Source organism: Schistocerca piceifrons, chromosome 4, assembly GCF_021461385.2.
Source record: "Schistocerca piceifrons isolate TAMUIC-IGC-003096 chromosome 4, iqSchPice1.1, whole genome shotgun sequence".
Taxonomy (NCBI): domain Eukaryota; kingdom Metazoa; phylum Arthropoda; class Insecta; order Orthoptera; family Acrididae; genus Schistocerca; species Schistocerca piceifrons.
The window spans coordinates 310,691,430-310,714,072 of record NC_060141.1 but is presented as its reverse complement, the minus strand read 5'-3'; the positions used below and the strand labels follow the sequence as shown (position 1 = coordinate 310,714,072).

Here is a 22,643-nt window from a genome sequence, read left to right as displayed (position 1 = left end):
CGTAATTTTCCCCAAATCTCAAATATCTAATTAGCGCCAATTAATTGTTAACATGATTACAGCACATTTACTTTCTTTATTAACTTTACCCCTTTTCAAAATTCATTTCCACCAGTTTCATTTGCATTTTTCCTTTCGTTTAGATGTAACCCTTTCCTCCCTCTTTACCGACAGATTAACTTCGGTGACGATTGCTTTTCCCAAATTTCCATTAGGTACATGCGGTTTAATTTTTCACTGTCATTAAGGTCGATAAGTGAGGGGGAGGTTACAAGTGTATACCAGTTACAACCCAATTGGCGATCACCCTTCAGCTGTTAGCTACTGGCGGTTCATAGAAACTTTAACATACCTCTTTAAAGAGCACTATTCATCAGTAAGCCTCTTGGTACCGGAAGTATGCAATGCTTTTGTAGGATGACTGAAGGATTTCATTATGGTAAGTTGGAATAAGGATACAGTTTTTATTTACACTTTATTTTTGTTCACCAGCACACCACTGTTTACACTATCAATTCCTGCTTCAGGCCCATCTAGAGAAATATGAAACTCATGGTATCAAATGTGAACTATGTGACTGAAGAGCTGCCTGCACTTCCACTCTTCCTTGGCATCATTTTTACAACGCATTTGGCTTGGTTTGAAGACTTTGGAATTTTTTGTGTGCTTCATCAGACGCGATTCTAAGTTCATCGGCAACTGCTTGCCAAAAATCCTTTTTCTGAATGTGAACTTTCTATACATTATTTTCGGCACTACATAGCTCTGGCCCTAGACAAATTGCGTTTATGAAATTCTTAATTCTCTCATTTGTCCACTTCTCTGTTGCTGTGCACAACTAATGAATGACCATATGTATACGCGCAAACTTTGGAACAAAAGCGAGACACTATTGTGGCTGCAGCACTTTTAGTGAGAGAAGTAGAAAACAAAGGTGAGAGCGACAGGGAAGCATTTTGAGACAGGGAGAGAGATAGATATTGCAATGTAATATGAAATATTCTCCACCTTTGATGGTGAACACCCTTAACCCTGCAGTAATACATTGACAACTGCTAGCAACAGCCTGCTACATATTGCCTGGCCATACCACAAAATTGTTGTGTATTCTAGCCACAATGCAGCTCCACTGACAGCAAAGCTATTGCGGCCAAATATTGCAGTAAAATATGACCTGTCGTAAAAGCACCTTTAGAAAAAGTTAATCAATGTGGCAAAAGTTAATCGAAGTGGCCGGATGGATATTGGAAATCTGTTTTTCCCAAATACGAGTCTTAGTTCCTTAACTGTTACGCAGCCTCACTCAGCAGTACATCTTGGGAAGAGCATAAAAAAGTGAGGGTGCCTGAGTAGATGAGCTATTTTCTAACATAAATTCCAATATTCTAAGACTTTAAAGTTAAGGAAATATCAATGTTTTTAACAGGAAATCTTAACTAGTGCAAAAAATCTGTTATGTTGTTCCAAAGCAACAAAGCAGTGTCTCCTGTTTAGATGTGATATTATGAACAATCTACAACATATATATTTAAAACTTTTATTCATCTTCATTCTGGAATAACTGAAGTTGAGCTTTAGTGTGCCAAATCCATATGCTTACAGGCAGATGTGACGACAGCTTTCACTCCTTTTCAGGTGTGCCACGTTACTGCTAAAAAGTACAAGCAAAATTCTTGAAACTGATGGTTGAGCATGGTAATTGTGAGACATCTCATTTTGTCATAGCAGGATACTGCACTATATCAAATACTTCCACATGAAGTTTGCCCAGAGATCACTGTTCATGTCCATAGGCTGAATTACGTGAACTTCAGACTGCTTAATGTTTTATTGGCAACAAAAGCTGTCAGTAGTGTTTAAGCACAGGGAAATGTTGAAGTTTTAAGCTTATGTTTTCTGACATACTGATACAGACGGCAACTGTATTCTTACATACATGCATGATAAACTTTTATTTATGGTCTGACTTCGTTTATAAGCTGCAGAATATGTTTCAAATGATAGTGCATGGTTGGAACTGTACAGCAGTGTTAGCATAATGTCAGGCAACTGAAAGTGTAGAGATCAGCCTGCGATCTGGAAAATTGTTCTGTGAACAACAGATCATTTGATGATCACAAAACAATAAAGAATTATATGCACCACCTTGACTGAAAGCCTAGCAAGAACTTGGTCTTGACAGAATTATCTCGTTGAACCCAGTCACAGCCAATAACACTAATTAATATCATTTAATAGAGATATTTATGTTCGTACACTGTATTGTGGGCGACTATACTGAGATTCCAGCCATAACTTCACAAAGAATAAGGAGACCCTAAAGTTGTCAGCACACAGAGCACGCTTTTGGATGTCAACATTGAGCATGGTGAGTTCAACATGCTGCTGAACAGTCAGAAACAATGTGACTTGTGGATATGGTACCACTTCTCAATATGGTATATGCAATTGCATCATGCTCCAGTTGCAGTTTGCACCTATATCTGGCTCGTACATCACACTGTTCACAAACTGGATGCATGCAAACTTCCTACATTAGCTCTATTAAAACACACACTTGCTTCCTTGTCCAAATTCTAGTCATATTGTTCTGTCTGTAGTATACAATAATAAAAACTTCAGTATCCATGGACATGTTATGAGGCAAAAAGGGAAATACCACATCCAGTCAATAAATACATCGGCTTAGAAAAGTTCCATTAAAATTAATGCAATATAAATTTACAATAGTTCTTCACATAAGATAAAAAATTATTTAATCATACTCTTTAGTAAAACATTAAGGTCATTCTTACTTGATCACTGTTCCTATTCAGCAGCAGAATCTTTGCAAAATGTGAATTACAAAACTTAAAACAAGAAAGTGCAAAATATCTTACTGCAAGTAGTGAAAGCTGTCTTGTAGAATAAGACAATCAAACAAACTCACTCCTTGGAAAGAGCAGCACTTATATTCACATAACATTGAATATTATAGAATATTTTTCTATTACACTAATAAAGTATCAGAACTGATTAAAAAATGAGAAGGCTAGTAAAAAAAATTTTTGGACCCAGTGAGACACAAACCAGTAATGCATCATCCGAAAACTTACAATTCTATGAAGCTATTCGTTTTGCTATATGGACCAAGAATGTTACATGACCACACTTTATGTCTTACTATATCCTGAAAGCTTTAATCCTAGATATGTTATTAACTGACATTTAATTATAGCAAGTTGTACCAAGAACATTGCGTTTCTTATGGGTCCTCAGTGTGCCATTGCTTTGAAACAGCAAACTTTCATAATACGGAAGTTACAAAAATTCTTTCGCCACCAATATGATGTTTTCCCATTATTTGACACAGATGGAAAAACTCACAATACCATGAAGGAGTTGTGCAACATAAATGAAAGTTGGTAGGCATTATGCCTGTTCAACTCCTGTGTTAATCACATAAGAGTGGTACTACTAGCTTCACTATGAGGATGCAGCTCAGGTTTGCTTTAAATACATTCTGTAATGGTCATAATCACTAGTTACCTTTGAGACTGAACATGTTGACTTGATGTTTGTCAAGAATGAATTTAAGGTGACAATAACACTATTATCAACATCTCACTGTGTTTGAACGAGGTTGTGTAATACGGCTATGAGAAGCTGGATGTTCCTTTTGTGATGCTGCAAAAAGACTCGGCAGGGATGTAGCCACTATACGATTGCTGGTAGCAGTGGTCACAAGAATGTACAGTTGCAAAAAGATGGGGCTCCAGGTAGCCGTGTGGCACTACCAAAAGGGCAGACCATTGTATTCAGCATGTGACTCTGATGCATTGTACTACTGTACCTGCAGTAGCAATTTGAGCAGCGTTCTGCACCACACTGACACAATGAACTGTTATAAATCAGTTTACTATAAGGACAGATCCGAGCCAGGTGCCGTTGCGAGCATTCCACTGATCCCATATCACCACTGTTTGCGACTTCATTGGTGTCAAGCAAGAGCTCATTGGAGGAAGAGCTGATTGGAGGGCAGGATGCATGTCTGTTGTGTTTTCTGATGAAAGCTGGTTCTGCCTCAGTGCCAGTGATGGCCATGTGTTTGTCAGTAGGAGGCCAGCTGAGGGTCTGCAACCAACCTGACTGCATGCCAAACACACTAGAAGTACACCTGAAGTTATGGCCTGGGGTGTGATTTTCTATGACAGCAGCACCACTCTTGTGGTTATCCCATGCACCACGACTGCAGACCTGTACTCTACATGTTGTTTCAACCTGTTGTGCTGCCACTTGTGAACAGCATTCCAGTGAAAGGGGGGGGGGGGGGGGGGGGGATGTTTTTCAACAAGATAATGCTCGCCCACACACTGCTGTGCAATCCAACATGCTCTACTGTGTGTCGACATGTTGTCTTGGTTTGCTCTATCACCAGATCTGTCTCCAATCAAGCACATATGAGACTTCATCACCCGACAACTTCAGCGTCTTCCACAAACATTAACTGTCCCTGTATTGATCGACCAAGTGCAACAGCCATGGAACTCCATCTCAAAAACTGACATCCAACACCCGTATAACACAAAGCACGTACATTTGCATGCTTACATTCAAGATTCTGGCAGTTACATCAGTTATTGATGTACCAACATTTCACATTTGTAATGGCTGACCTTGCACTTACATTAACTTGTGATCTTGCAATTTTTTTCCGTCAGTGTATTACAGCAAAGCACACAATTAATGACGGGTTTTCGAGAGATCTTCAATTTTCTGATGCCTAAAAACTGCTTATATACAATGGGCTTCAACTGAAAGCCACTATGGCATCTTTTGACTCAGTACTGAAGAGATGGTGAGCATGTAATATAGGTGCCATTCTTCCATATCACTGTTTGTACAAACGCACATTCAGAATGTTATGCTAAATTTGTTCTGCACATTCAGAAAGACTCCCCAATGTGCTTATCCCACACTAACTCAGCATGCGCAACATTCAAAAGCACAGTCTGTGTGCTGACAGCTTAACCAATGTATTTGATTCAATACAGATGTCAGAGCAAAGGTAAACAGTGTGTGTTTTGTGTTCACACTAAATATATATTCTTCATGGACTTTACATTTGTAGTTGTTATGTAACCAGTTTAATGCTCAGCTCTTTACTGAAAAGCTATTTGTGCATGGTTTCTTTGTATATTAAAACCAATAAATTTAAGCAAAGGGTTAGCCTAAATGATGCATTAGGTTTCAAAGCACTGTTTATTGACATGTAAACGACATACAAAGACGAATGATACATGGAAAGATACACATACTCGCCACTTTTAAAAAGGTTTGCCTCATGGCACACGTGCACACTAAATGGAAGGCCTGTGATAGCACTCTATAAGATGGTGGCAATGCAGGAGAAGAGTTTTTATGTATTACAATGTGTTACAGGTGTTCAGTTTACATTCATACACAAATATGGGAAAGCTCAGCCTGGTTACCAGAGCATTTTGTGTTGATTATGCCAGTTTTGCGATACTTGTTGTTTGTGTAATGGGAAAAGCGTGGGGCAACCACATGTCTCAGAGGAAACCATGGAGTGCATTAGACAGAGCTTTGTGTGCAGCCCACAAAAATCAACCGTTTGTGCAAGCTGTTCAGGGCATTCTGCAACAAACAGTGTGGAATGCTTTGCGATACATTTGCATTTCAAACCCAACCATTTACAACTGATACAACAACTGATCCTAGATGATTATGCCCACCGGTCGAAGTTTTGTACCCAAATGCAGCAAGCTATGGAAGACGGTGGTGATTCTGCAGGGACATTGATATTCAGTGGCAAGGCAACTTTCAATCTGTCAGGATAAGTGAGTCGTCATAATGTGGAGTACAAATTGCTACATGTCCCAATGGTGTGAAGCTGGAAAGGGATTCGCCAAAACTGAGTGTCTTCTGTGTCACATCCAAGACAAAGGTGCATGGTCCCTTTTTCTTCATTGAGCAGACGGTGACTCTTCACTGAGCAGACGGTGACACGTGTGTACCTGGATAGATGCAGAAATTGCTGTTGACTATTGCCACCGGTCGAAGTTTTGTACCCAAATGCAGCAAGCTATGGAAGACGGTGGTGATTCTGCAGGGACATTGATATTCAGTGGCAAGGCAACTTTCAATCTGTCAGGATAAGTGAGTCATCATAATGTGGAGTACAAATTGCTACATGTCCCAATGGTGTGAAGCTGGAAAGGGATTCGCCAAAACTGAGTGTCTTCTGTGTCACATCCAAGACAAAGGTGCATGGTCCCTTTTTCTTCATTGAGCAGACGGTGACTCTTCATTGAGCAGACGGTGACACGTGTGTACCTGGATACATGCAGAAATTGCTGTTGACTATTCTACTTTCATCTTTCAACAGGACAGGGCTCCCCCACAATTGTCCACACCTTCGTCAACAGAGAACTGCTACACTGCTGAATCCCCTCTGGTTGGGGATGGGTATGGCATAGGGGATAACAATACCATAATTCTGGCACACTCATTTAGTACCGTTATCTCTTGAGTAATTTGCTCAATGACCTCAACTGACTCCAAGTTAATAATGTTACTGGCCTCATGTCAAGTCAAATGGGCTACTCAGTTTTTTGTAATTTGTTTGCCTAACGGCAGCCTCCATTTCACTATTAACTCTTAAGTCAACAGTTAATATCCAATCAATGACTGATTCGTACCCAACACAATAACTCGGAAACTGCTGTCAAAACTGGTGGAAAAACCAATGTGCCTCCAAGATCAACCTAGTAGGTAGATATTAGCAACTGTCATGTATCACATAAATCAGCTCAGAAAATCGTGGTAATCAATAACCTTTTGACATATACAAGTATCTGCAATTGCTATTTGGCGTCGCTTGTGTAGACTGTCTGCAAACTGAAAAGTGAGCAGATACAGGCTATTTCACAAGGTTATGCCTACCTTTCTACATTGTGCTTGTAAATCAGTGACAAACCATGAGCAGACATGCCTGGATGGTGTCTATTTTCCACTAAATGCACACGAACCAAATCTATGTAAATCACTGCACAGTGTGCTGCACAGTTAGATGTCATCATGTATAGGCCGCTTCCCTCCCTCACAAGTGTTGCTTGCTCTTTAGCTTACATTTGAATGAACATTAAGCTTTCGTTCAAAGGACAGCAAAAGCAATGGTGTACCTCCTTCAATACAACCATATCTAGTAAAGCACTGTTGTGTTTAAACCAACCTTCGAGTTACTGGTAGTAATAGCTTTAACTAGAGAAGTTGGTGCAATCTATCCCAGAATGGTGGCTGCAGTCTGAACTTAAGCATTTGAGATACATTCAAAGAATACAGCTACAGATTTAAAGGTATTACACAGAAATTCTTGTGAAACAAATAGAAAATAATTCATGACTTTGGGAAGAGGTCAACCTATTAATATTTCTGTGAGGTTGTAATCAACAGAATAAGCTCCACAATTCTTATGCATAAATTAAGACCATTGTTTTAAGCAGTACAAAAGATACGATTAACCTACTGTTAAACATAGCTCACACCTCAAAAGTTCCTACTGTTTACAGTATTCCCTGTGAATCTGGCAGTAATGTTCTAGGCAAACTATTGGAGCTGTCAGTAAGTAATGTACACAACATGCATGCTACATAAAGCAAAGGGCATTAAACAGATTGGTTGTGCTATGGTGTCAAGAGTACACATAAAAACAAAGAATTTGAAAATGAAAATTGAGGCCCATGTTCAAGATATTGGAAACTTTTTATACTAAGATGGCAGACAAGGTATTTTTTGACTGAATCGAGATTATGAAAGATTAACAAGTACAAAGAGAGTGGTGGAATAAATTAGATTGAGAAATCTGGCTGCACACCAGTCACAGAGTGCAAGGATCTCTCTGTTTCAAGGGTGGCAGTAATGATAAGAATTTATAGTGGCTGTCCCATGTGCCCACTGAGTTCAGTGGCATAACGGAGTTGTGATGACCCTCACTGATTACTCTTCTTGTACATGCATTCTTTCAGCCCATCTCTCGAAAGTTCAATACAATTTTGTGATCCGCCTATTGAAAGTTATTGCTAAATTAATTTTGGAAGTCTACTTTTGGATAGTAGTCTATTGTCAAGCAGTTGTAGTTATTAGATGTTCCACAAGAATTCTGAACAGCAATTCCAGAGGATGGAAATGGGCATATTTGAACCTCTTCCTTAAAATGTCCCTTAGCTTGCAAGGAAAACTTTGTTTAAAGTTCATGATTGAGGACATGTACAATAAAGTGAAATGCTCCTGGCAGTTTTCAAGGTTACTGATAAATGACTACATTTTTCTTTTGTATTCTGATGGAACCAGTTGCTAATTTGCCATGTAAGTACTGGTAACTAACAATGAAATAACTGCTGAATACCGAATTATACACTGACAAGTGTCCAAGCATAATTTGTGGGAGTCCATGAAACACATTATACGTAATATAAAAATCTAAACAGAATTAGAAGCACAGTTATACTTTTTCTTCTTTATTATTGGACATTAAGTGAGTATGGAGGCTAAAGCATCATAATAAGTGTTGCTTTTGACCAAAAATTAGTTTTTAAAGGCTCCAGCTTTTCACAATGTAATTATAAAGGTCCTGGCACTCAGAAGGATTAAGAAACACTGTATTAAAGCATCCTACACAGCAATGGCAGAAAAATTATCTACAGTTCCAATCCTCCATCTTCCCAACAAAGGAAAACCACAGGGTGAGTCAGTTTGCCTAACAACAAAACAATACCCAATGTGAGTACACTCACTGAAGTGGATGACATTTAAAACACAAAGGCCATGAACAACCGACAAGCATTCTCTTGAACATCTGCACTCAAGTGTGTGAAGACGCAGTTGCAGCATGTTGGTCACAGAGAGTAAATTATTTTAAGTGTTAATACAACTAAATGTAAAACAGGGTGCATACGTGGACAAGGAAAAAAAAATCCCAGATTTCCCGGTTAAAAGTACACTTTCTCCCAGATGAAAACACACTTTTTCAGTGTTATTAAGTGACTGTATATTTTCCCTCAGAATTGTAAAACTTATCAATGCTTTGAATGGTTATGTTTTTATACATGGGCGTAGAATTTCCCGGCACTTTAGAAAACGAAACTCAGGGAAGAAAACATCTTTTGGAAAGATTTTTGATGTGCAGCAACATGTACGCTGCATATTTTCGCATTACAAAAGTATAAATTCGAATTCCAACAAACACCGCATGTTACTTTCTGAACCATCGTAATCGAGATTGCTATGTGCTTTTGTAAGCCAGTCATAGCTCATGTCACGTGATCCTGCCAGCCGATGACAGCGAATATTCAGACCAGAGGACACGTGATGTAGTCTGCTAATAGAAACATCACTGTTAGGTAGCGCGGATACACAAGCAGGAAAAACAGCGGATATTCAGACCACAGGACATGTGATGTAGTCAGCTAATAGCAACATCACTGTTAAGTAGCACGGATACACAAACAGGAAAAGTTAATGTTTTAAATTAATACACATAGTGTTGCTACAAGAAAAGCAAAGCTTTCACATATAATATTGGTCTCTAAGGTTAATAAGCTGCAAGAGAAGATAAGCTTTCACATATAATGTTGATATTTTTTGCGCGTGTTACACTTTAAGATACATCACACAAATGTGCGAGTAAAATTTTTAGCCGAGTCCAGTGACTTGTCCTCAAAGTTTTCCACAAATAAATTAACTACCACTGAGGAGAGATAGCTTCCCGTAGCACTACATCAATTTGCTCATAATAATGACATGAATGTCTGATCTTCTGGGCTTGAAATACTTCTAAATTGTTCGTCATCAAACGCTCTGTGATTTAAGAAATTCATTATACATACTTGCACATAGTTCAACTTGTGTAAAACAAAATTTACTTTGAAAGTAATGCTTTTCAAACCACCATTCGCAATATTTTCCCACAACCTGTTAGAAATAGGTTCGTTTCAGTAGCCATCAGAGAGCACCAGATAACAGGCGTCACCATTCTTTGGCAGCTGCTATGAAGCAGGAATCCCGGATGTTTGTACGTGTAAAACATTAAAAGATCTTACATTATGTCATAAAAGAAAAAGACATCAGAGGATACTCCAAGAGCAACGGAATTTCGTGAAACATACTAAAATGGCACATTTAAAGTGCATACTTAAAGAGCACATTCGTATGTCCAGATTCCCAATGAAGTAGGCCTCGAGCTGATATTAAGTTTTCAGTGTGGGTTTCGGGATGTAATTTTTCTTGGAGTACCAGTACTGCATTAATTCATTTTTGATTCTTTATTATACTAGCTAGAAGACGAAAACGTGGACTTGAAATGCAGCGAGCAGTAGAAATTAGCCAACAGTGTGGAACTAAACACTTTGTTTCAAACACATTGACTGCCTCAGTGTAAAAGATTAATAAAACCAAATTTCTTTAGCAAACCAACAAAAATAATTTCATTGTTCTACAAGGCGATTAATCCATGGCTGTCAGAAAAGTGGAAATAAAATAAAATCTGAAAGTAATAATGTATATTAGTCTTCCGTAATTATGTGAATGTATTTTAATTCATTTGATAGCGCCTGGCTACAGAAATCCATTTTGTTTTCATTTGGCGTGAGAGCAGTAAACGAAAAGGAAACAGCAAAATCACTAAATGTAAACACGGGTCATGTGGAGACCACACACTTTCCCACTGTAACTCAGACTGCTCTGCGCATCAGCCTCAGATCTATGATACTTCCGAACCAAGGCAATACTAAGATAGTGGCGCCACCTCCACTCTGGTAGTCTGAATCTATGGATTTCCCTAGTAATTATAACAACACTGATCATTCACAAACCCGAACAACAACATAATCAGACAGCGATTGGTGTTCACTCGTTTGGCTTTACTCCACTCAGCTTGTATAGCCCGGTCCCCTTTTGCCTGCAGGAAAGTTTATTTCTAGATGCGACGAGGATTCCCCTGACAGATACACCACAAACACTATGCAAGCATTCAAAATTCAACTTATGGATTTTTTTTTTTTTTTTTTTTTTATCGTGGGACCAAACTGCTGATGTCATCGGCCCTAGGCTTACACACTACTTAATCTAACTTAAACTAATTTACACTAAGGGCAACACATACACCCATGCCCGAGGGAGGATTTGAAACTCTGACAGGGGGGGGGGGGGGGGGGGGCACATGAACTGTGACAAGTCGCCCTAGACCACACAGCTACCCCACGCTGCTTATGATTCACTCAGAAATCAACTTACAGAGTGTGTTCAAAACCCAACAGCGATGCACATCAAAATCATATGAGTAATCGATAGACCAATGAGTGCTGGATGCTATGCATTTTGTGAAAAAAGGTTTTTTTCTCCTCAAAACTATGAATCTGATGTCCCTCCCTCATAGATCTGGGCCCGCTGCACATGCGTGAATCTTGGCAGCTTGGGTGCGGCAGTAAAATTTTTCCTGATTGCCTCTAGCTGCTTGGTGCAACTGCTTACACAGCCAACAGCCACATTTCTGTAGCCAGAAACAGGAGAAGGTACTACTCATACGCCCGCTCGTAACTGTTAAAACGAATTCAAGTAAACAGTTGTGATGTCATGCTCATCGGAGTCAATTTAAAGCCTTTGACAAATTTTGTTGTTGGCAAACTCTTGTATGAGCACTGTGTTTTGTTGTTGTATATGGCACATTTCCTTTGCAATTTATGTTTTATTTTCATTTTTGTTTCTCATTCATGTTTCATTGTTGCAGTATTGTTCTGCAGTAGCTGGGGGAGGGAAGAGTCTCAGTGCGACAAATAAAACAGTTATAACAGGAAGCAAGGTTCGAGCATTCCTATTGTAGGAGCCACAATATTACTGCATACCAAAAAACAGAAAATTTTACCCAATTTTTTAACAGTGGTTTGATTTTATGTTGCAAACTACTATGTGGGAATCCATGGAATATAAGGTGTACCATACATACTGAACATAAAAAACCAATAAAAAATAATGCGTACCATGAAGGTAGAAGAATGTTTTTGGGTCAAATTCCTGATTGTCCATATGATCCTGTTTCTGCCATACCTCTTCAAGCTGTTGCTTGCTACCAGGATGGTGGAGCTGTAACAATAAGGGCACAGTTAGGATTACTTTCAGGACCTTAATGAAAGTAAAAAATTAATTCATCTCTTGAAGCACTAATGCAGCACTAGTTCTTGTGTAATACTAATAATGACCATCGGTGCATAAGAGAAAATAAGAATCCAATTGTACACTAAGAGGAAAATAAGAGACCCAAACCAATAGTCCAACATAAATATTAAACAGTTGGTAAAATATATAAATGATTCAGAGGAATATAAATCCATGAGCAGATTATCGTACATATCATCAAGAGTTTCTCATTACTGCAGTTTGTTGCCACAAATGTTCACAGCATTTTGTCTAAAATAAAAGATCACTCAAAACACAATCTCCTCATGCCCCGCATGTGCTTCACTGGGACTAAATCTGAAGGTCACACTGTATGCATAATCACTTGTTGCAAACCCACCTCCCTGACATAAGACTGGCAACATAATATGCTGGGTGCTGTTCCTGATGTATTTTAAACTATTCAGCTTTCTCTCAATAAATACTCATTGTAGGCTACAATTTCCAACACCGTACTTCCTGGAATTGGTATTTCTTATCCATTTTAACACCACTCTTGGCACTAGGTTTTGTAAGGGGGATTGAGGAACTATACAAGGTGCTAGAGGGAAATATGAGACAAGTAAATTTGAGGAGTTGGAGGAAAAAAGAGGGACAAGGGCACAGGGGCTATATACCACGAGTAATAAAGTAACACTGAGAAGCAGTGAACCTAATAGCAAGGATACTAGAATGTGTAACAAATTACACTGAAAATAATAACAAAATACTTAGACAATAATAACTGTAGTAGTCTTGACATAAAATAAAACTTAACTAAACAAAAATTATCTGGATTAAAAAATTCAGAAACATGTGGCTGGTTGACAACCACATAAAAGCACAAATACGCATGTCAAAATCTGCTTCCTAACAATATAGGGATGAATCTTGATTCTTTACAAGTTGTCGAAATTCATGCTACACTTACCCAACATCACGTAAGACTGAGGAGAAGTCTACAGTCAAGCCATTTAATACTGTCTTATCAGTATACAAAATATTATTTAGACGTAATGTGGAGCAGTGATTCCACATGGGTCATATTCTGGAGGCTCTAATGCTGGAGAAAGAAACCACAGAAAGCATCCCATGCAAAGATGAGCCAGAGTTCTCATTACATCTGAAGGAGTGGGTGGAGGCATTCTTTTGATACCTCTTCTGTCTAGAAAGAGTGCAAGTTAAGATCAGTGTTCACACACTGTTCAACAACTTCTGCAAGATTAGGCAAACAACTGGAAAGGTGAATGGGTGTGCTTATAAGTATCATTTGACCTCTGATCAGGACTAAGATGTCTGGTACAGAGTGTCTCAACATTTTGGCACCTTATAATAATGTTGCCTGTTTCCCATAACTAATTGGTCTAGCAGAATTAATCAGCCACAGTTAGTCGTATAACAGACAATGAATCTATTAGCGGATCCTGGGGGAGAGTGTACTCCAAACAACAGAATGATGCAAAGCTCAAATTAGGCTCAATAAAAAACAATAAATTTCAATCAACACTTAAGTGCAAGCAGCAACTCAACAAACTGAAGTGGTATGAAGAGAAAAGCAAAACTACTTACAAAAATAACCAATATTAAAGAAACACCCAAATGCAAGTAATCACTTCCTTAATAATCTGTCAATGGCCAAGAGTAAAACCTTGATGACTCAAAGGTATATATCAAGGACTTCGGGGAAAAAATATGAACTTCATAATAAAGTAAGAGTGAGCAGTAAACAGAACTAAATTTGAATTGTTAGAGGCAACATGCATCTAGGAAAGGTTACATGGCCATATGCGGAGACCAGATGACATGTTGATGACAGATGATTTATGCTTCTCACTGAGAAGAATGATTTTGTGAAAACAGAAAAGCATTATCAGACATTACTCCCTGAAACTCCAAACTGACAAAAATTCTCTTGACTACTTTACCCTTGCACACACAGGGAGACAAACTGTCCATAAAACGAGTTTGTCTGCCATCTTAATGGAGTTATCAATTTGCATACCAAGAATGATGCACCAATTTATGCTGAAAATTAGGTGACCACCCAAGGGATCAAATGACATATCTCTCACCTCTTGTTTCAGTAGGAAACACACAGGAAATCAAAGAAAGTTTAAACACATATTAATTTAATCTGACATATACATACCCTACATTGCTCCTTGCAATCATATCTTACTAAAATTACTACTGCTCCACTTCATAAGTATATCTGAAGTTTACTCTTACATCTTGAAGGAGGTCTTTTTTGGGGAGATCCAAGCACCTGTCATACATTACAATCCCCTTTAAGAATGCTCTCTTTGTCAATTATGTCACATGGTGGGAAATAACACCACACATGCGTTGATTTTCAAATATACATGAAAAACAATTACTGCCTCTAAACTGAAGGTGAGTGGGACAGATATATATAGTTTCCTAACGCAAAAACCCACAACATCCTTAGAAATGGCAATACTGATCAACCAGCAGTGCGGGGACCCAAAGTTCACAGCGTCTATACACAGCTATTGCTGTCTGAAACCCACTGGGCGTAATAACCCTTGTAATGAGCATGCATCCTGGCCTCTACTGAGACCTACCCATCTACAGTGGTCCTAAGGCAATTGGAAATCTCCTAAACTAACACTACCTTGTCAAAGGCACCTTCAGTATGCTGTGGATGCACCTTGGTAAAGCCCAGGGCTCTGCTGGCCTTAGGGCAGGCCTCAGCAGAAGCCATGATGTGTGTCTCACTTTCTAGAGAGGATTGCAAGGTCATCACTCCCCAATGCCATTCAGCCAGCAATGGCTGTGTATGAGCACTGAATGTTGGGTTCCCAAACTGTTGGCTGGTCAGTAACGTCATTTCTAATGATGATGTGAGGTTTTGCATTAGAGAACTACATACCTCACCTGTCTCAGTCACCTCTAGCTTACAGACATTAACACTTGCCCATGTGCTTTTCAAAACTAGCATATTCACAGTGTGCTTCCCACCATATAAATTACTTGCAAAGAGGGATTTCTTAGGTCTAATAGTTATTCCTCTCTATAGGGTGTATGGAAAGTGGACCAAGAGGAGCAATCACAGAATTCAGTAAGTGGCCACAGGACTTCCTTTTGTTAACCTGTCAGTAGACAGGATATTAAAACTGTAGTGTGTATATAAGATATTATGAAACAATTACCTAAAGATTACATTTGAATCATTTTCTTTCCTAAAATTCATGAAATCTAAAATGACTCTGGGCCTTCTAAGAAGTCAATGTTGAGGTTTACTACAAGCTTGGTGTAAGATATTAATTTTGCCATCCCTGATTTTTAATGTGTAGTTCATGAATTTCAAAACATATGAGCTAACGTTATTAGTTCTTGTTTTGATATCCTGGTTGAAATTCACAAAGTAGTAGTACTGTCTCCTCATTCGCTATTATCATAAAACACCAAAGATGACTGCCTCTACAGACAAAAGTAGCAGTAAAAGGGAGTGCATCTTCTAGCAAAACTGCTTTGCCGCTATCAGTGAAAACATTGTGTCACTCTCTCAGCAAAAAATTCGAAGTGTGTGTCTCAGAATTCATAGTGTATGTCTCAGCTTCCCACTGCTCTGTAAAAAGGTCATGAACATAAATGACTACCAAAATTGAAAAATATTACACACCATTCTTCTTTGTTCACACTCTACTGACTGCAGGAAAGAGTCTGCAAATACATGTTTATTTCACTTTACTTGTTTTGACAAATTAATTTGTCATCTTCAAAAACCTACAAACTTAGGGATGTTGTAAATCTAGACCTTGGCTATACATTGTGTGAAACATAAGATGTATATTACAGAAACTTAAGTAGTACTGCTTTAGCAACCATCAACACCATTTTATAGAGGCATAATGTCATGATATGTCAAAACATGTGCATACTGTATGTGATTATTGTGAACACTGATTCATAATATACAGTAACTGAGTCACTTCTATGTACAAGGCAAACTGCTGTGCTAGCAGCAAGAAACATATATAAAAGCATATAAAAATGTAACTAATAAAAGCATATAAAAATGTAACTAATAAAAGCATATAAAAATGTAACTAATAAAAGCATATAAAAATATAACTAAGGTATATAAAGAAGTTATATATAAGGCAGTACATTTGAAAAAAACATGCCACATAATTCTAATATATAAAAGGAGTGGACTAATTTTTGCATTTTATAAGAGATGCTATGCAATCAAAATAGTGTGTGTTTTTAATGTAAGTTTATCATTCAATATCTTTTGAATTTACGAGAGAATAATTAATGTATATTTCAAATTCTTCAAAAAGGTTTACAATGGGACACAGTTATATTTTTCACCATGCCCTGGACAATAATTTGCAGTTCAGATTCAGAAAGATAGTTATAAAAGATTTAGTTGGTTCCTTTGAACATCCATTCTGGTGGCTGAGTGGCAGAAACTAACCTAGCAGGCAAACTGGCCAAAAGGTGAAGTAGTGGCTACAGTCAGAGTTCTTTGCCACTTCTCATGGGGCAGCATTGGTTGATGCATCAGAACTATAGATCTAGTTATCTGACTTCTTGCATTTGGGGGGCAAATGTTATTAGACACAATAAATTTCTTCACCCTAGAATTGGGAGTGTGTGGCGTTAAATGCTTACTCAATAGTTTTGAAGTATACTACACATGCACGAACAGTGGGTATGCACATCACTGTGAATTTCAATGTCAGGCAGACGATAATGCTCCTCCGGAAGATAGTTGAAATGTTGGGAAAGAAAGCCATTATGTACACTGTGCAATTAGTAGTCTGCAAGGAGGAGGCATGGCCAAGTGGGTATTTAAAGCACTGATTGCAGATAGCTGCAAGTTATGTCACGTGGGTACAAATGATGTCTATAATGAGTTAGGAGGCCATTTTCAGTTCCCTCATACATCTGGCAAAAATAGGAGCCACATAAATGGGATGTAACCACAGTTGGAAATTTACAGCATCATTATAAAAGCTGCAGTCCTCAGATTTTTCAGTTGGGTGCAGGATTACAATAGAGGCACAGATGATTCTACAATGTTCTTGTATGTGAATTTATTAGTTCTTAGCGTATCTCCTAATGGACCACGTATAAACTGCAAATAGAAAGCAACACACACACACACACACACACACTCACACCCCCCCCCCCCCCCCCCCCCCCTCCCCCAATATATCTAGTGAGGTTATTGTGGTTTCAGAATGTGAAATGAGTAAAAGTCACTATCAAATGCGTGTCAAACACAATAACTGGTTGCTTGCATCTAGTCAATCTGCCTCAGAAGCTGCACTAAGAGATTGTTTCAGGGAAATCTTGGAGAATTACCTGCATCATGGCAGAAAGTTGCTATGAAAGTGAAGAGTTTAATCACACATTTAAAAGAGGCCAAAGTAATGTTGACAAAGCTGAATAAAGCCCAAACGAGATGATGTAAACAAGGCCAGAAGAGTTCAGTGCATTACAGATATCAAAACGAACAATACAATCACTTGGTGATCATAATGGAGGATGGTACACACAAATCATAAATACTGAATTTTATCTTCTAAAATTGTCGCACAGAAGATCTTACTACAGTTCCTCCTTTCAATCATTGCACTAAAGCCGAAAGAATAAATATTGAAATGGCTGCAAAATTAAAATCATTTAACACAGGAAAGGCAACTAGACCTGATGTTGGTTGGTGGGGGGAGGGGGGGGGGGGGGGGGTTAAAGGACTACACACACAGTGAGGTCATCAGTTCCTCTGCCACGTAGTACTTCTCCTGGGGGTTAGTGATGGCCACTGGAAATTTGATCTCACTGATTGATTTGGAGTGAAAGGGACTAAACTGCAAGGTCATCAATCCCTTCATCCATTAAGTGGCAAACCAGGAGTAGTTGTCAAAGGAAGGAGACAAAAGGCAAATCCTGGAAAGCCTAAGTGTAACACACAATAAAAATTAATGATATGAATATAATAGAGGGAAACATTCCACATGGGAAAAATATATCTAAAAACAAAGATGATGTGACTTACCAAACGAAAGCGCTGGCACGTCGATAGACACACAAACAAACACAAATATACACACAAAATTCTAGCTTTCGCAACCAACGGTTGCTTCGTCAGGAAAGAGGGAAGGAGAGGGAAAGACGAAAGGATGTGGGTTTTAAAGGAGAGGGTAAGGAGTCATTCCAATCCCGGGAGCGGAAAGACTTACCTTAGGGGGAAAAAAGGATGGGTATACACACACACACACACACACACACACACACACACACACACACACACACACACCCATCCACACATATACAGACACAAGCAGACATTTTAAAAGGCAAAGAGTTTGGGCAGAGATGTCAGTCGAGGCGGAAGTGCAGAGGCAAAGATGTTGTTGAATGACAGGTGAGGTATGAGTGGCGGCAACTTGAAATTAGCGGAGATTGAGGCCTGGTGGATAACGGGAAGAGAGCTTCAAGGAATCCTCAGAACCTTAGGCCCCCTACAAAACCTTTCACCTGACTCCATCAACCTCCTAACCCCACCGACACCCCGCACCCCTACCTTCTACCTTCTTCCTAAAATTCACAAACCCAATCATCCCGGCCACCCCATGGTAGCTGGTTACCAAGCCCCCACAGAACGTATCTCTGCCTACGTAGATCAACACCTTCAACCCATTACATGCAGTCTCCCATCCTTCATCAAAGACACCAACCACTTTCTCGAACGCCTGGAATCCTTACCCAATCTGTTACCCCCGGAAACCATCCTTGTAACCATTGATGCCACTTCCTTATACACAAATATCCCGCACATCCAGGGCCTCGCTGCGATGGAGCACTTCCTTTCACGCCGATCACCTGCCACCCTACCTAAAACCTCTTTCCTCATTACCTTAGCCAGCTTCATCCTGACCCACAACTTCTTCACTTTTGAAGGCCAGACATACCAACAATTAAAGGGAACAGCCATGGGTACCAGGATGGCCCCCTCGTACGCCAACCTATTCATGGGTCGCTTAGAGGAAGCCTTCTTGGTTACCCAGGCTTGCCAACCCAAAGTTTGGTACAGATTTATTGATGACATCTTCATGATCTGGACTCACAGTGAAGAAGAACTCCAGAATTTCCTCTCCAACCTCAACTCCTTTGGTTCCATCAGATTCACCTGGTCCTACTCCAAATCCCATGCCACTTTCCTTGACGTTGACCTCCACCTGTCCAATGGCCAGCTTCACACGTCCGTCCACATCAAACCCACCAACAAGCAACAGTACCTCCTTTATGACAGCTGCCACCCATTCCACATCAAACGGTCCCTTCCCTACAGGCTAGGTCTTCGTGGCAAACGAATCTGCTCCAGTCCGGAAACCCTGAACCATTACACCAACAACCTGACAACAGCTTTCGCATCCCGCAACTACCCTCCCGACCTGACACAGAAGCAAATAACCAGAGCCACTTCCTCATCCTCTCAAACCCAGAAACTCCCACAGAGGAACCACAAAAGTGCCCCACTTGTGACAGGATACTTTCCGGGACTGGATCAGACTCTGAATGTGGCTCCAGCAGGGATACAACTTCCTCAAATCCTGCCCTGAAATGAGATCCAGCATTCATGAAATCCTCCCCACTCCACCAAGAGTGTATTCATCTACATCTACATCTACATCTATACTCCGCGAGCCACCTTACGGTGTGTGGCGGAGGGTACTTATTGTACCACTATCTGATCCCCCCTTCCCTGTTCCATTCACGAATTGTGCGTGGGAAGAACGACTGCTTGTAAGTCTCCGTATTTGCTCTAATTTCTCGGATCTTTTCGTTGTGATCATTACGCGAGATATATGTGGGCGGTAGTAATATGTTGCCCATCTCTTCCCGGAATGTGCTCTCTCGTAATTTCGATAATAAACCTCTCCGTATTGCGTAACGCCTTTCTTGAAGTGTCCGCCACTGGAGCTTGTACAGCATCTCCGTAACGCTCTCGCGCTGACTAAATGTCCCCATGACGAATCGCGCTGCTTTTCGCTGGATCATGTCTATCTCTTCTATTAATCCAACCTGGTAAGGGTCCCATACTGATGAGCAATACTCAAGAATCGGACGAACAAGCGTTTTGTAAGCTACTTCTTTCGTCGATGAGTCACATTTTCTTAGAATTCTTCCTATGAATCTCAACCTGGCGCCTGCTTTTCCCACTATTTGTTTTATGTGATCATTCCACTTCAGATAGCTCCGGATAGTAACTCCTAAGTATTTTACGGTCGTTACCGCTTCCAATGATTTACCACCTATGGCATAATCGTACTGGAATGGATTTCTGCCCCTATGTATGCGCATTATATTACATTTATCTACGTTTAGGGAAAGCTGCCAGCTGTCGCACCATGCATTAATCCTCTGCAGGTCTTCCTGGAGTACGTACGAGTCTTCTGATGTTGCTACTTTCTTGTAGACAACCGTGTCATCTGCAAATAGCCTCACGGAGCTACCGATGTTGTCAACTAAGTCATTTATGTATATTGTAAACAATAAAGGTCCTATCACGCTTCCTTGCGGTACTCCCGAAATTACCTCTACATCTGCAGATTTTGAACCGTTAAGAATGACATGTTGTGTTCTTTCTTCTAGGAAATCCTGAATCCAATCACAAACCTGGTCCGATATTCCGTAAGCTCGTATTTTTTTCACTAAACGTAAGTGCGGAACCGTATCAAATGCCTTCCTGAAGTCCAGGAATACGGCATCAATCTGCTCGCCAGTGTCTACGGCACTGTGAATTTCTTGGGCAAATAGGGCGAGCTGAGTTTCACATGATCTCTGTTTGCGGAATCCGTGTTGGTTATGATGAAGGAGATTTGTATTATCTAAGAACGTCATAATACGAGAACACAAAACATGTTCCATTATTCTACAACAGATTGACGTAAGCGAAATAGGCCTATAATTATTCGCATCTGATTTATGACCCTTCTTGAAAATGGGAACGACCTGCGCTTTCTTCCAGTCGCTAGGTACTTTACGTTCTTCCAGCGATCTACGATAAATTGCTGATAGAAAGGGGGCAAGTTCTTTAGCATAATCACTGTAGAATCTTAAGGGTATCTCGTCTGGTCCGGATGCTTTTCCGCTACTAAGTGATAGCAGTTGTTTTTCAATTCCGATATCGTTTATTTCAATATTTTCCATTTTGGCGTCCGTGCGACGGCTGAAGTCAGGGACCGTGTTACGATTTTCCGCAGTGAAACAGTTTCGGAACACTGAATTCAGTATTTCTGCCTTTCTTCGGTCGTCCTCTGTTTCGGTGCCATCGTGGTCAACGAGTGACTGAATAGGGGATTTAGATCCGCTTACCGATTTTACACATGACCAAAACTTTTTAGGGTTCTTGTTTAGATTGTTTGCCAATGTTTTATGTTCGAATTCGTTGAATGCTTCTCTCATTGCTCTCTTTACGCTCTTTTTCGCTTCGTTCAGCTTTTCCTTATCAGCTATGATTCGACTACTCTTAAACCTATGATGAAGCTTTCTTTGTTTCCGTAGTACCTTTCGTACATGATTGTTATACCACGGTGGATCTTTCCCCTCGCTTTGGACCTTAGTCGGTACGAACTTATCTAAGGCGTACTGGACGATGTTTCTGAATTTTTTCCATTTTTGTTCCACATCCTCTTCCTCAGAAATGAACGTTTGATGGTGGTCACTCAGATATTCTGCGATTTGTGCCCTATCACTCTTGTTAAGCAAATATATTTTCCTTCCTTTCTTGGCATTTCTTATTACACTTGTAGTCATTGATGCAACCACTGACTTATGATCACTGATACCCTCTTCTACATTCACGGAGTCGAAAAGTTCCGGTCTATTTGTTGCTATGAGGTCTAAAACGTTAGCTTCACGAGTTGGTTCTCTAACTATCTGCTCGAAGTAATTCTCGGACAAGGCAGTCAGGATAATGTCACAAGAGTCTCTGTCCCTGGCTCCAGTTCTGATTGTGTGACTATCCCATTCTATACCTGGTAGATTGAAGTCTCCCCCTATTACAATAGTATGATCACGAAACTTCTTCACGACGTTCTGCAGGTTCTCTCTGAGGCGCTCAACTACTACGGTTGCTGATGCAGGTGGTCTATAGAAGCACCCGACTATCATATCTGACCCACCTTTGATACTTAACTTAACCCAGATTATTTCACATTCGCATTCGCTAATAACTTCACTGGATATTATTGAATTCTTTACTGCTATAAATACTCCTCCACCATTGGCGTTTATCCTATCCTTGCGGTATATATTCCATTCTGTGTCTAGGATTTCGTTACTGTTCACTTCCGGTTTTAAGCAACTTTCCGTTCCTAATACTATATGCGCACTATTTCCTTCAATAAGAGATACTAATTCAGGAACCTTGCCCTGGATACTCCTGCAGT

At 39.8% G+C, this 22,643-nt stretch overlaps 1 protein-coding gene across 2 annotated transcripts in view; it reads right to left on the bottom strand.

Annotated features, from left to right (window-relative positions):
* Positions 1-22,643, bottom strand: part of LOC124794807 (nucleobindin-2) — a 101,623-nt gene that overhangs the window by 31,039 nt on the left and 47,941 nt on the right. For both annotated transcript variants that reach the window (XM_047258464.1, XM_047258465.1), the window contains exon 6: positions 12,036-12,138. In XM_047258464.1, coding sequence (XP_047114420.1) covers positions 12,036-12,138 — 103 coding nt within the window. The remainder of the gene's footprint in view (positions 1-12,035; positions 12,139-22,643) is intronic.